Below are 10,839 nucleotides of genomic sequence, written 5' to 3'. Positions count from 1 at the left end.
GAAATGTAAACTGGTGCAGCCACAGTATGGAGGTTCCTTATAAAACTAAAAATAGAGCTACCATAAGATCCAGCAATTCCACTCCTGGGCATATATCTGGAGAAAAACATGGTTTGAAAGGATACATGTGGGACTTCCCTGGTGGCACAGTGGTTAAGAATCTGCCTGCCAATGCAGGGGACACGGGTTCAAGCCCTGGTGTGGGAAGATCCCACATGCTGCAGAGCAACGAAGCCTGTGCACCACAACTACTGAGCCTGTGCTCTAGAGCCCACGAGCCAGAACTACCGAAGCCTGCACGCCAAGCCCCTGTGCTCCACAACAAGAGAAGCCACCACAGTGAGAAGCCTGTGCACCGCGACAAAAAGTAGCCCCTGCTTGCCACAACTAGAGAAAGCCCACATGCAGCAACAAAGACACAATGTAGCCAAAAATCAACTAATTAATTTTTTTAAAAAAGGAAAGGATACATGCACCCCAATGTTCATTGCAGCACTGTTTACAATAGCCAAGACATGGAAGCAACCTAAATGTCCATCAACAGAAAAATGGATAAAGAAGGTGTGTTAGGGGCTCCTCTGGTGGCACAGTGGTTGAGAGTCCGCCTGCCAATGCAGGGGACACGGGTTCGTGCCCCGGTCCGGGAGGATCCCACATGCCATGGAGCGGCTAGGCCCGTGAGTCATGGCCGATGAGCCTGTGCTCCGCAACGGGAGAGGCCACAACAGTGAGAGGCCCGCGTACCGCAAAAAAAAAAAAAAAAGTGTGTTAGATATGTACAATGGAATATTATTCACTCAAAAGCTTTTGCACAGCAAAGGAAACCATAAGCAAACCAAAAAGACAACCCACAGAATGGGAGAAAATATTTGCAAAGGATGCAACTGACAAGGGATTTAATATCTCCAAAATTTACAAACAGCTCATGCAGCTCAATATGAAAAAAACAAACAACCCAATAAAAAAATGGGTAGAAGACCTAAATAGATATTTTTCCAAAGAAGACAAGCAGATGGCCAAGAGGCACATGAAAAGATGTTCAACACCACTAATTATTAGAGAAATGCAAATCAAAACTATGATATCACCTCACACCAGTCAGAATGGCCATCATCATAAAGTCTACAAACAATAAATCCTGGAGACAGTGTGGAGAAAAAGGAACCCTCCTACACTGTTAGTGGAAATGTAAACTGGTGCAGCCACAGTATGGAGGTTCCTTATAAAACTAAAAATAGAGCTACCATAAGATCCAGCAATTCCACTCCTGGGCATATATCTGGAGAAAAACATGGTTTGAAAGGATACATGTGGGACTTCCCTGGTGGCACAGTGGTTAAGAATCTGCCTGCCAATGCAGGGGACACGGGTTCAAGCCCTGGTGTGGGAAGATCCCACATGCTGCAGAGCAACGAAGCCTGTGCACCACAACTACTGAGCCTGTGCTCTAGAGCCCACGAGCCAGAACTACCGAAGCCTGCACGCCAAGCCCCTGTGCTCCACAACAAGAGAAGCCACCACAGTGAGAAGCCTGTGCACCGCGACAAAAAGTAGCCCCTGCTTGCCACAACTAGAGAAAGCCCACATGCAGCAACAAAGACACAATGTAGCCAAAAATCAACTAATTAATTTTTTTAAAAAAGGAAAGGATACATGCACCCCAATGTTCATTGCAGCACTGTTTACAATAGCCAAGACATGGAAGCAACCTAAATGTCCATCAACAGAAAAATGGATAAAGAAGGTGTGTTAGGGGCTCCTCTGGTGGCACAGTGGTTGAGAGTCCGCCTGCCAATGCAGGGGACACGGGTTCGTGCCCCGGTCCGGGAGGATCCCACATGCCATGGAGCGGCTAGGCCCGTGAGTCATGGCCGATGAGCCTGTGCTCCGCAACGGGAGAGGCCACAACAGTGAGAGGCCCGCGTACCGCAAAAAAAAAAAAAAAAGTGTGTTAGATATGTACAATGGAATATTATTCAGCCATTAAAATGAATGAAATAATGCCATTTTCAGCAACACAGATGGACCTGGAGATTATCATACTAAGTGAAGTAAGTCAGACAGAGAAAGATAAATATATATCAACTTATAAGTGAAACCTAAAAAAAAAAGATACAAATGAACTTATTTACATAACAGAAACAGACTCACAGACTTAGAGAAAAAAACTTATGGTTAACAGGAAGGAAGGGTGGGGGGTTAGAACAGATTGGGAGTTTGGGATTGATGTGTATACGCTGCTATTAAAATAGATAACCAACAAGGACCTACTGTATAGCACAGGGAACTCTGCTCAATACTCTGTAGTAACCTAAATGGGAAAAGAATTTGAAAAAGAATAGATACATGTTTATGTATAACTGAATTACTTTGCTGTACACCTGAAACTAACACATTATTAATAAACTATACTCCAATATAAAATAAAAATTTTTAAATTTAAGTTTAAATTAAAAAAAAACTCAACAGTAAACTTCGACTTGACAGTACAAGCCTAGGAACCACCTCCAATCACAATCCCCAGATTTGTTCCCATCAATCCCTAAACTCAGACTCTCCTAACCTGAACAAGGCAATCTTCCATTTATCTCTTTTGAAACAGCTATCTGGAATTCATGGAACAAAACCCAAATTATCTAAGATTCCTTTTAATCGTTTACCATTTATTAAATGCACAATCACCATTAAAGAAAAAACTTATGATAACACTTTAAAGTACAAATAATACATTTTATTTCATCCCTGAAAACAAAAACAAAAACCAAAAATGTCAACATCTAATGAGAGACTGAACAATTATTCCAAACTTTACCTGGAAATGGTATATAAATAATTTCTTCACATAAAGGTAGGGTACAGGGAAGAGTTTGGAAAGATACCTTTCATGAAATATTTTCTCATACTTACTTTAATAAAACATTATAATTATTGCTACTATGTCTGGTAGCACATTGTAATAATGAACAATACAATATCCAAAACTAAATTCAATACAGTCTAAATCTAGAAGCTAGCTGCACTTAAGCAGTTGTTATAAAGAATAAATACTATGAAACATAGGGCACCATATGGCAATTAAATTTGCTACAAGGTAAATTTAAATAAAGGTGTACTTTGCTCTATAGTAGAATTACCCAAGATTAAGATCTCTTGTGCTATATAGAATAGCTGTTTTCCTGAAAAGATAGTCCATCTTCATAATTTAAATTATATTTTAAACGTTAATTATTTTTAAGTGCTCATTATATAAAATGAATATCTAATGTATCTATTATACAAATCCAAACTTTCATAAAGCAGGATATTCTACGTACTATAATGTTACCATTTTCCAAGCAATTTAATGCAACACAAATACTTTTATTATATACATCTCGCTAAAGTCCTTAAGAGTCCCAGCCTCACAAATATCTCAGTTTCTCTCTCCCTTGCCAATATAATATAAGCAAAAATTACCGGAATATGGAAATAATGTGCTTTCTTGACAACATAATCAAAGGGTTACACTTTTAAATTAACATTCATGTATATGAAAATCATGAATTAATACTAATTTTTAATCTCATCATAAAAATCTTTTATTCTTCAGAACATAAGTATATAAGAAAATGTTACGTATGAGATTAGAGATTACTATTTTAATGTTATTTAATTGTCCCAATGTTTAGAATAGGTTACAAACAGTGGCTACTACCCATTTCAAGATTCTACTCTTATAAATGTAATTTTTTAAAATATACAATAATTAACCTCCAGTTATTCTGAAGGGATAGTGCAAATGAAGACATTCTTTGGGTCATGATTTCAAAACATTATTTTCAACATTATACTTCCTTTCCCTCTGCTCATAATCTGAATAACAAAATATAGTAAGTACTGGAAGTAAGCACATTTTCTAATAGTATTAGTCAAACAGTCACATCTACTGATAACAAATGACAGAATGATTCAGTAACAATATTCTTCACTTGTATGACAAACATGTTATATATTTAAATAAATATTTTATAGAAATGAATCATGTCTTTCAGTGTTTTTGTTTCAACTTGATCTCAAACACAAAGCTTTATACAAAGATCACCTACCTGCTTACTACATCAACCATGTTACCAAATTCCCTTTAAGGATATAGTACAGAGTTGAAGAGTTGTGCCTGAAAGCAAACTAATAACTTCTAAAATTTATATACAGAATTAGAGTTCCATGAATCCAGCATATTCCTTGAAAATGCGTAGAGGTTTTATCGTAAAGTATTACTCTATGCTAGCCAGCGATATAAAAGCTTTTCTGCCATAGGATATAATCCACGGTGAACGTAGCAGCACAAGCTGATCTTCAACTGCTATCTAATGCTGCCTGATGCATTGATCCTTTTATTTGTCGTCACAGGCACCAGATTCCCACTAGTACCATTGGTAGTGTTGGTTGCTGAGCCGTTTACAACAATATAGTCGACTTTGTTCTCCAGCTTTACCAAACGTTGTAAAATGTCATCCAAAAGAACAGCAATTGTTCTTTTTAGATCAGCTAGGGGAAAAAAAATGAGAATAAACCATATTAAATACTGATAGAGCACTTAATATTTGCGTTTTCATAGTCTGAGGGGAAAAGTGAACAATTATCGAGTCATCCGAAAGAAAATAAACTAGAGGGAAAGCGCTCATACCACACATAGAAAAAGCCTAACTATTTTAATGAATAGCATCACATACAGAGCTTCTTAACGGAATTTCAGAGTTATAAATGTGAGGAAACTCACTTTTCTAGTGCAATAAAACAGATTTAAAGGCTGGTTTAAAATGTTAGTCCCTCTGTAAGGAACCCATTTACTTTGAGTTTCTTAGTCTGCAAAGACGACTGTGGACTAGGCAGGTAAGGTAAAAAACTAAGAAATTCAAGGAAATGTAGAAACAAGAAACCTGGAACCTCCACAGGCTGAAGTGTAGGGGCAGCCTAGGATCCAGAGCAGATGCCAGGAACCTTATCAGTGCAGTACAGATACTAGTTCTGACTAGAAAATGATGGGGAAGACTGTATCTTCCAATCTCTCTGGGAGGTTAAAGGGTTTCAGTAGAATTCTTTCAGTGGAAAGAATGAAATTTTGACCCTTTGCTTCCTTAGAATCCTCTTTTCTCAGGTTTCCCAATGGCACCTAACACATATTACGTATTCAGTCAGTGGCAACTAATATTGTTATTTTTTGTTGATCCTGGATCAAAAAAGGCAGCTCAAACCCTAATCTGTGATCAGGGGAAAAATCATTTAACAACAACTCATAAAGTTGCTGATGGTTCTGTTACTAAGCTATCACAAAAAGCAGAAGCAGAAGAAAAAACAGATAAACTGGACTTCATCAAAATTTAAAACTTTTGGACATCAGAAGATATTATCCAGAAAGTGAAAAGACAATCTAGAGAATGGAAGAACATATTTGCAAATCATATATCTGACAAGGGCTTAGTATCAAGAACATATAAAGAACTCCTAAACCCAGCAACAAAAAGATAAACCACTCAATTTTTAAAATCAGCAAAGGACTTGAATAAATATTTCTCCAAAGAAGATATGCAAATGAACAATAAGCCCATGAAAAGATACCCAACATCACAATGAAATACCACTTTACGTCTACTAGGATGGCTATAATCAAAGAAAGGGAAAATAAGCATTGGCAAAAAAGTGAAGAAATTGGGACCCTCATACACTGCTGGTGGGAATACAGAATCGCACAGCCACCACAGAAAACAGTTCGGCAGTTTCTCAAAAAGCTAAACATAAAACGACCATGTGACCCAGTAATTCCACTCCTAGGCATCTACCCCAAAAAAGTGAAAGCAGAGACTCAAAGAGATACTTGTACACCAATGTTTATTTCAGAATTATTCACAATAGCCAAAAGGTGGAAACAACCTAAGTGTCCATCAGTAGATCAAAAGATCAACAAAATGTGGTATTAACATACAGGGAATATTATTTAGCCATAAAAAGGAATGACGTTCTGATACATGATACAAAATGGATGAACCTTGAAGACATTATGCAAAGTGAAATAAGCCAGACAAAAAAAGGACAAATACTGTATGATTCCACTTATTTGGACTACCTAGAATAGAAAAATACATAGAGACAGAAGGTAGATTAGAGGTTACCAAAGACCAGGGGAAGGGGGGAATGGCAAGCTACTGCTTAATGGTAAGGTTACAGAGTTTCTTGTTTGGAGTGATGCAAGTTTTAGGTAGTAGTGATGGCTGTACAACATTGAATATAATTAATGCCACTGAACTGTACACCTAAAAATGGTTAAGATGGCAGGGCTGGGCTTCCCTGGTGACGCAGTGGTTAAGAGTCCGCCTGCCGACGCAGGGGACATGGGTTCGTGCCCTGGTCCGGGAAGATTCCACATGCCGCAGAGCGGCTGGGCCCGTAAGCCATGGCCGTTGAGCCTGCGCATCCAGAGCCTGTGCTCCGCAACAGGAGAGGCCACAACAGTGAGAGGCCCGCGTACCGCAAAAAAAAAAAAAAAGATGGCAGGACTTCCCTGGTGGTGCAGTGGTTAAGAATCCACTTGCCAATGCAGGGGACACAGGTTGGAGCCCTAATCTGGGAAGATCCCACATGCCGTGGAGCAACTAAGCCTGTGTGCCACAGCTACTGAGCCTGCGCTCTATAGCCCGCGAGCCACAACTACTGAAGCCCACGTGCCTAGAGCCTGTGCTCTGCAACAAGAGAAGCCACCGCAATGAGAAGCCCATGCACCACAATGAAGAGTAGCCCCTGCTCACTGCAAGTAGAGAAAGCCTGCGTGCAGGAACAAAGACCCAACGCAGCCAAAAATAAACAAATAAAATAAAATTTTTTAAAAAATGGTTAAGATGGCAAATTTTATGTTACATACATTTTACCATAATTTTCTTAAAGTGAAAAAAGAAAAACAGATTTCAGAAAGGAGCAGTGAAAGTAGTGGTAGCGGGTGGTTGTAAAAAGTGATTAGAAATAAATCAACAAAAAAATCAATGTAATATAAAGTGAGGGGGAAAACTATTTGGAGAAAGTCTAGTGATGGAGGAAATCAAGCAGCGTATCTTTTGGCATCATTCATCGTGAACACTTAAATATTCTAGTTTAGTGGGTATGCACAAGAAAAAAGTATAAGAAAAATTCTTTGATAAGTATTTAGGGATAAAATGTCATAATAAGTACAACTTGTTTCAAATGGTACCCCCTAAAAGCATATACATTTGTATAGAGAAGAAAAGATAAAAATATAGAAAAATTTTTAGCAATTGATGAATCTAGAAGAAAGATATATGATGTTTACCATATAATTTTCCCTAACTTTCTGTAGACTAAGAATTTTCAAAATAAAAGATTAGGGAGAGGGGGTATTTCTTTATTAAGATCTTTCAATCAAGAGTTATAATAGTATTTGGTAAGTTAAAAATTATATATTTTAAAGAATCTTCCAGCAACAAGACTAAAAGATAACTGCTAGATCTGTTTTTCCCTGGCAGCCACCTCATGTATAATATTTGAAGAAGTAGGCAACCCAGGCCAGAGAAGGCTACATAGAATAGACTGGGGTGGGAAGCTTACCATCATGTTAACATAAAATGAAGCTAAAGCCCTCAGAGGTTTGACACCAAGCTGAAGTGCAACATGAATTATAAAGGTACAGCCTACTCACTGATTAGTTATAGTTAGGAATAGCAATTAAAGGAAAAGTTGGGGTTCTTTAAAATCAAATACAAATTTATTGTAATGTATATGTATTTTATATATATATTTGTGTCTGTGTATATATATATATATTTGTGTCTGTATATATATATACATGTATATGTGCACATCAGGGTTTTTTCCATACATTATTTAATATTTTCATTAGTAATGAGGATTAAACGATACGTAAGGCTTAGCTCAATGTGTGGTACACAATAAGGTCTCAACAAACCTCACTTGTTATTAGTTATTGTAATATTCAGTATACATGTCTATTTTTTTTCCGTATAAAATAGACTGAAAAAGTAAACATTTTAGGGGCTTCCCTGGTGGCGCAGTGGTTAAGAATCCGCCTGCCAATGCAGGGGAAATGGGTTTGAGCCCTGGGCTGCAAAGATCCCACATGCCACAGAGCAACTAAGCATATGCGCTACAACTACTGAGCCTGCGCTCTAGAGCCCGCGAGCCACAACTACTGAGCCTGCGTGCCACAACTACTGAAGCCCACGTGCCTAGAGTCCGTGCTCCGCAACGAGAAGCCACTGCAATGAGAAGCCTGTGCACCGCAAGAAAGAGTAGCCCCCGCTCGCTGCACTAGATAAAGCCCATGCGCAGCAATGAAGACCCAACTCAGCCAAAAATTAAATAAATAAAATAAAATTTATTTTTAAAAGAAAGTAAACATTTTTAGCAGGTAGGAAAACTAGAATTCAGACCCCAGTCTTTTGCTTCCAAGGCCCCAAACTCAGGGTTTTCCACTACAACACAGATGCAAAAAGTATATATATATTTACCTCTATGGTGTCTAAATGGTGAGTAGATATACTGTATCTCATGTTTTTTTGACATTTTCAATTTTTTTAATTTTGGAAAATTTCAAACATACACAAGCAGAGATAGAATAGTATAATGAGTACTCATGGACCTAATTCTCATCACTTGGCTTTCACAATGAACAATATTTTGCCATTCTTGGTTCATCTCTCCCCTTCCACCTTTTTTCTCTTTAACATGAAGAACCAGACTTAGGAAATAAAACCCTTTAAGGTTGTTCCGCTCCTGCTTTAAGTTTCCCTACTCTGGGAGAAGATATCAAATAGTTTAAGGGAAAAACAACAAAAACAGGCTAATACAAAGGCACATAAGAACACTCATACTATCAAAATAGCACCTAGCCCGATTATTCCACAGTATACAAAAATCAAAAGGAGGATATAATGGAATCTAAAAAATAAAACAAACAAATGAATATAACAAAACAAAACAAAAAAGGAGGTTACAATGCTATTAAATATACTAAAGATACTGGATATAAAAAGATTCTTGGGCTTCCCTGGTGGCGCAGTGGTTGAGAATCCGCCTGCCGATGCAGGGAACATAATCAAGAGATTGTGAGGCACAGCAGGAAGCCACTATCATCCCAAGCCTAAGGAACAGAGGGAAAAATCAGTAATGTTACAACAGCCCAAGTCCAAGGACACCTAGTGGAATACAGAGCCAAGGAGGCTGTCTGGCAGAAGGTGGCGCTACAAAGGAGACATCACCTGAGGCAGAAAGGGAGAAAAATACCCTAGCCTCTCTTTTCCTCCTACATTCCGAACTCCTGCCAGTACTTCTCATTGGCTGAACCCAGGCAGTAGCTAGTTGATTTAGGAACTTAGAAAGTGCCACCTACTAGAATCACCCTCCCTTGAGATACAAAACAGAGAAAAGTAAAGGAATAAATCTGAAGGCAACCAGGAAGAGGACCAGCACAAACACCAAGTACACATGCCTTTGTGGACCCGATACTTATAGGTCTCTGTTGATTTACCTCTTATTTATATCTCAGTAGGTTTTTGGTTTTTTTTTTTGCGGTGCGCGGGCTTCTCACTGTTGTGGCCTCTCCCATTGTGGAACACCGGCTCCGCAGCCATGGCTCATGGGCAAAGCCGCTCCGCGGCATGTGGGATCTTCCCGGACCAGGGCACGAACCCGTGTCCCCTGCATCGGCAGGCAGACTCTCAACCCCTGCGCCACCAGGGAAGCCCTCAATAGGTTTTATTATTTGTATTCTTAATGTGAAGAGAAGCAGATACAAATAAAAATAGCCATGTGTACACAAAAAAGAAATTCAATTGTAGTAAAATGCAAAAATGACTAATGAAAATAAAATACATAAGTGTGGGACTTGGCTGATGGCACAGTGGTTAAGAATCCACCTGCCAATGCAGGGGACACAAGTTTGATCCCTGGTCCGGGAAGATCCCACATGCCACAGGGCAACTAAGCCCATGAGCCACAACTACTGAGCCCGCATGCCACAACTACTGAAGCCCACGTGCCTAGAGCCTGTGCTCCACAACAAGAGAAGTCACCGCAGTGAGAAGCCAGCGCACCTCAACGAAGGGTAGCCCCTGCTCACCACAACTAGAGAAAGCCCACACACAGCAACAAAGACCCAAAGCAGCCATAAAAAAAAAAAACATATAAGTGTTTAAAATTATCTAAGTCAAAAACTTTTCCTTAATATTTTTCAAATTCAAATTAATATTTTACCACCAACATCTGCTTAATTGTAAAAGGGAGAAAACTTAGAAGTCACTTCTTGATTATCAAAGTGAATTACTCACTGTAAAGTTTTATTATGAACTAGCAGTAAAACAAGAATGCTTCCTAAGCAATATGAACAAATTCAAATATCAGAGCAAATTGCTAGGTAAAAGTGGTTTCAAAAGCCTCATAACTCTGTAATTAAATGTACATTAATTGTTTAGTCTTTTACATTTTTAATACAGCTACCTTCTAATACTGAGTGCTGAATAAATTATATCATTCAACAAATATTTTATTACTTCCCTACTTAAGGCTGCAAGGCACACTGTTTAGGTCACATGAGTAGATCAACATGTTCTCATCAAACTTTAAATACAAATTAAATGCCTAGGTACATAAAATAATCCTAATTTTTCTTAAGTGAGAAAACAAAAGCTAGATAGTGGATTTGACTAAATAATACAAATCATAAATAATCTACTTTTTTTTTTTTTTTTTTTTTTTGCAGTACGCAGGCCTCCCACTGTTGTGGCCCCTCCCGTTGCGGAGCACAGGCTCCGGACGCGCAGGCTCAGCGGCCATGGC

The 10,839-nt window shown here is 38.6% G+C and overlaps 1 protein-coding gene across 1 annotated transcript in view; it reads right to left on the bottom strand.

Moving 5' to 3' along the window:
- Nucleotides 1-2,709: 2,709 nt before the first annotated feature.
- CCDC126 (coiled-coil domain containing 126) overlaps nt 2,710-10,839 on the bottom strand; it is a 51,310-nt gene continuing 43,180 nt past the window's right edge. Inside the window, exon 3 of the mRNA XM_007108588.4 lies at nt 2,710-4,527. Within this exon, the coding sequence (XP_007108650.1) occupies nt 4,343-4,527 (185 nt within the window). The 3' untranslated portion in view covers nt 2,710-4,342. The remainder of the gene's footprint in view (nt 4,528-10,839) is intronic.

This window comes from Physeter macrocephalus, chromosome 5 (assembly GCF_002837175.3).
Source record: "Physeter macrocephalus isolate SW-GA chromosome 5, ASM283717v5, whole genome shotgun sequence".
Lineage (NCBI taxonomy): Eukaryota > Metazoa > Chordata > Mammalia > Artiodactyla > Physeteridae > Physeter > Physeter macrocephalus.
The sequence above is the reverse complement of the archived record's forward strand: the minus strand, read 5'-3'. Positions and strand labels throughout refer to the sequence as shown.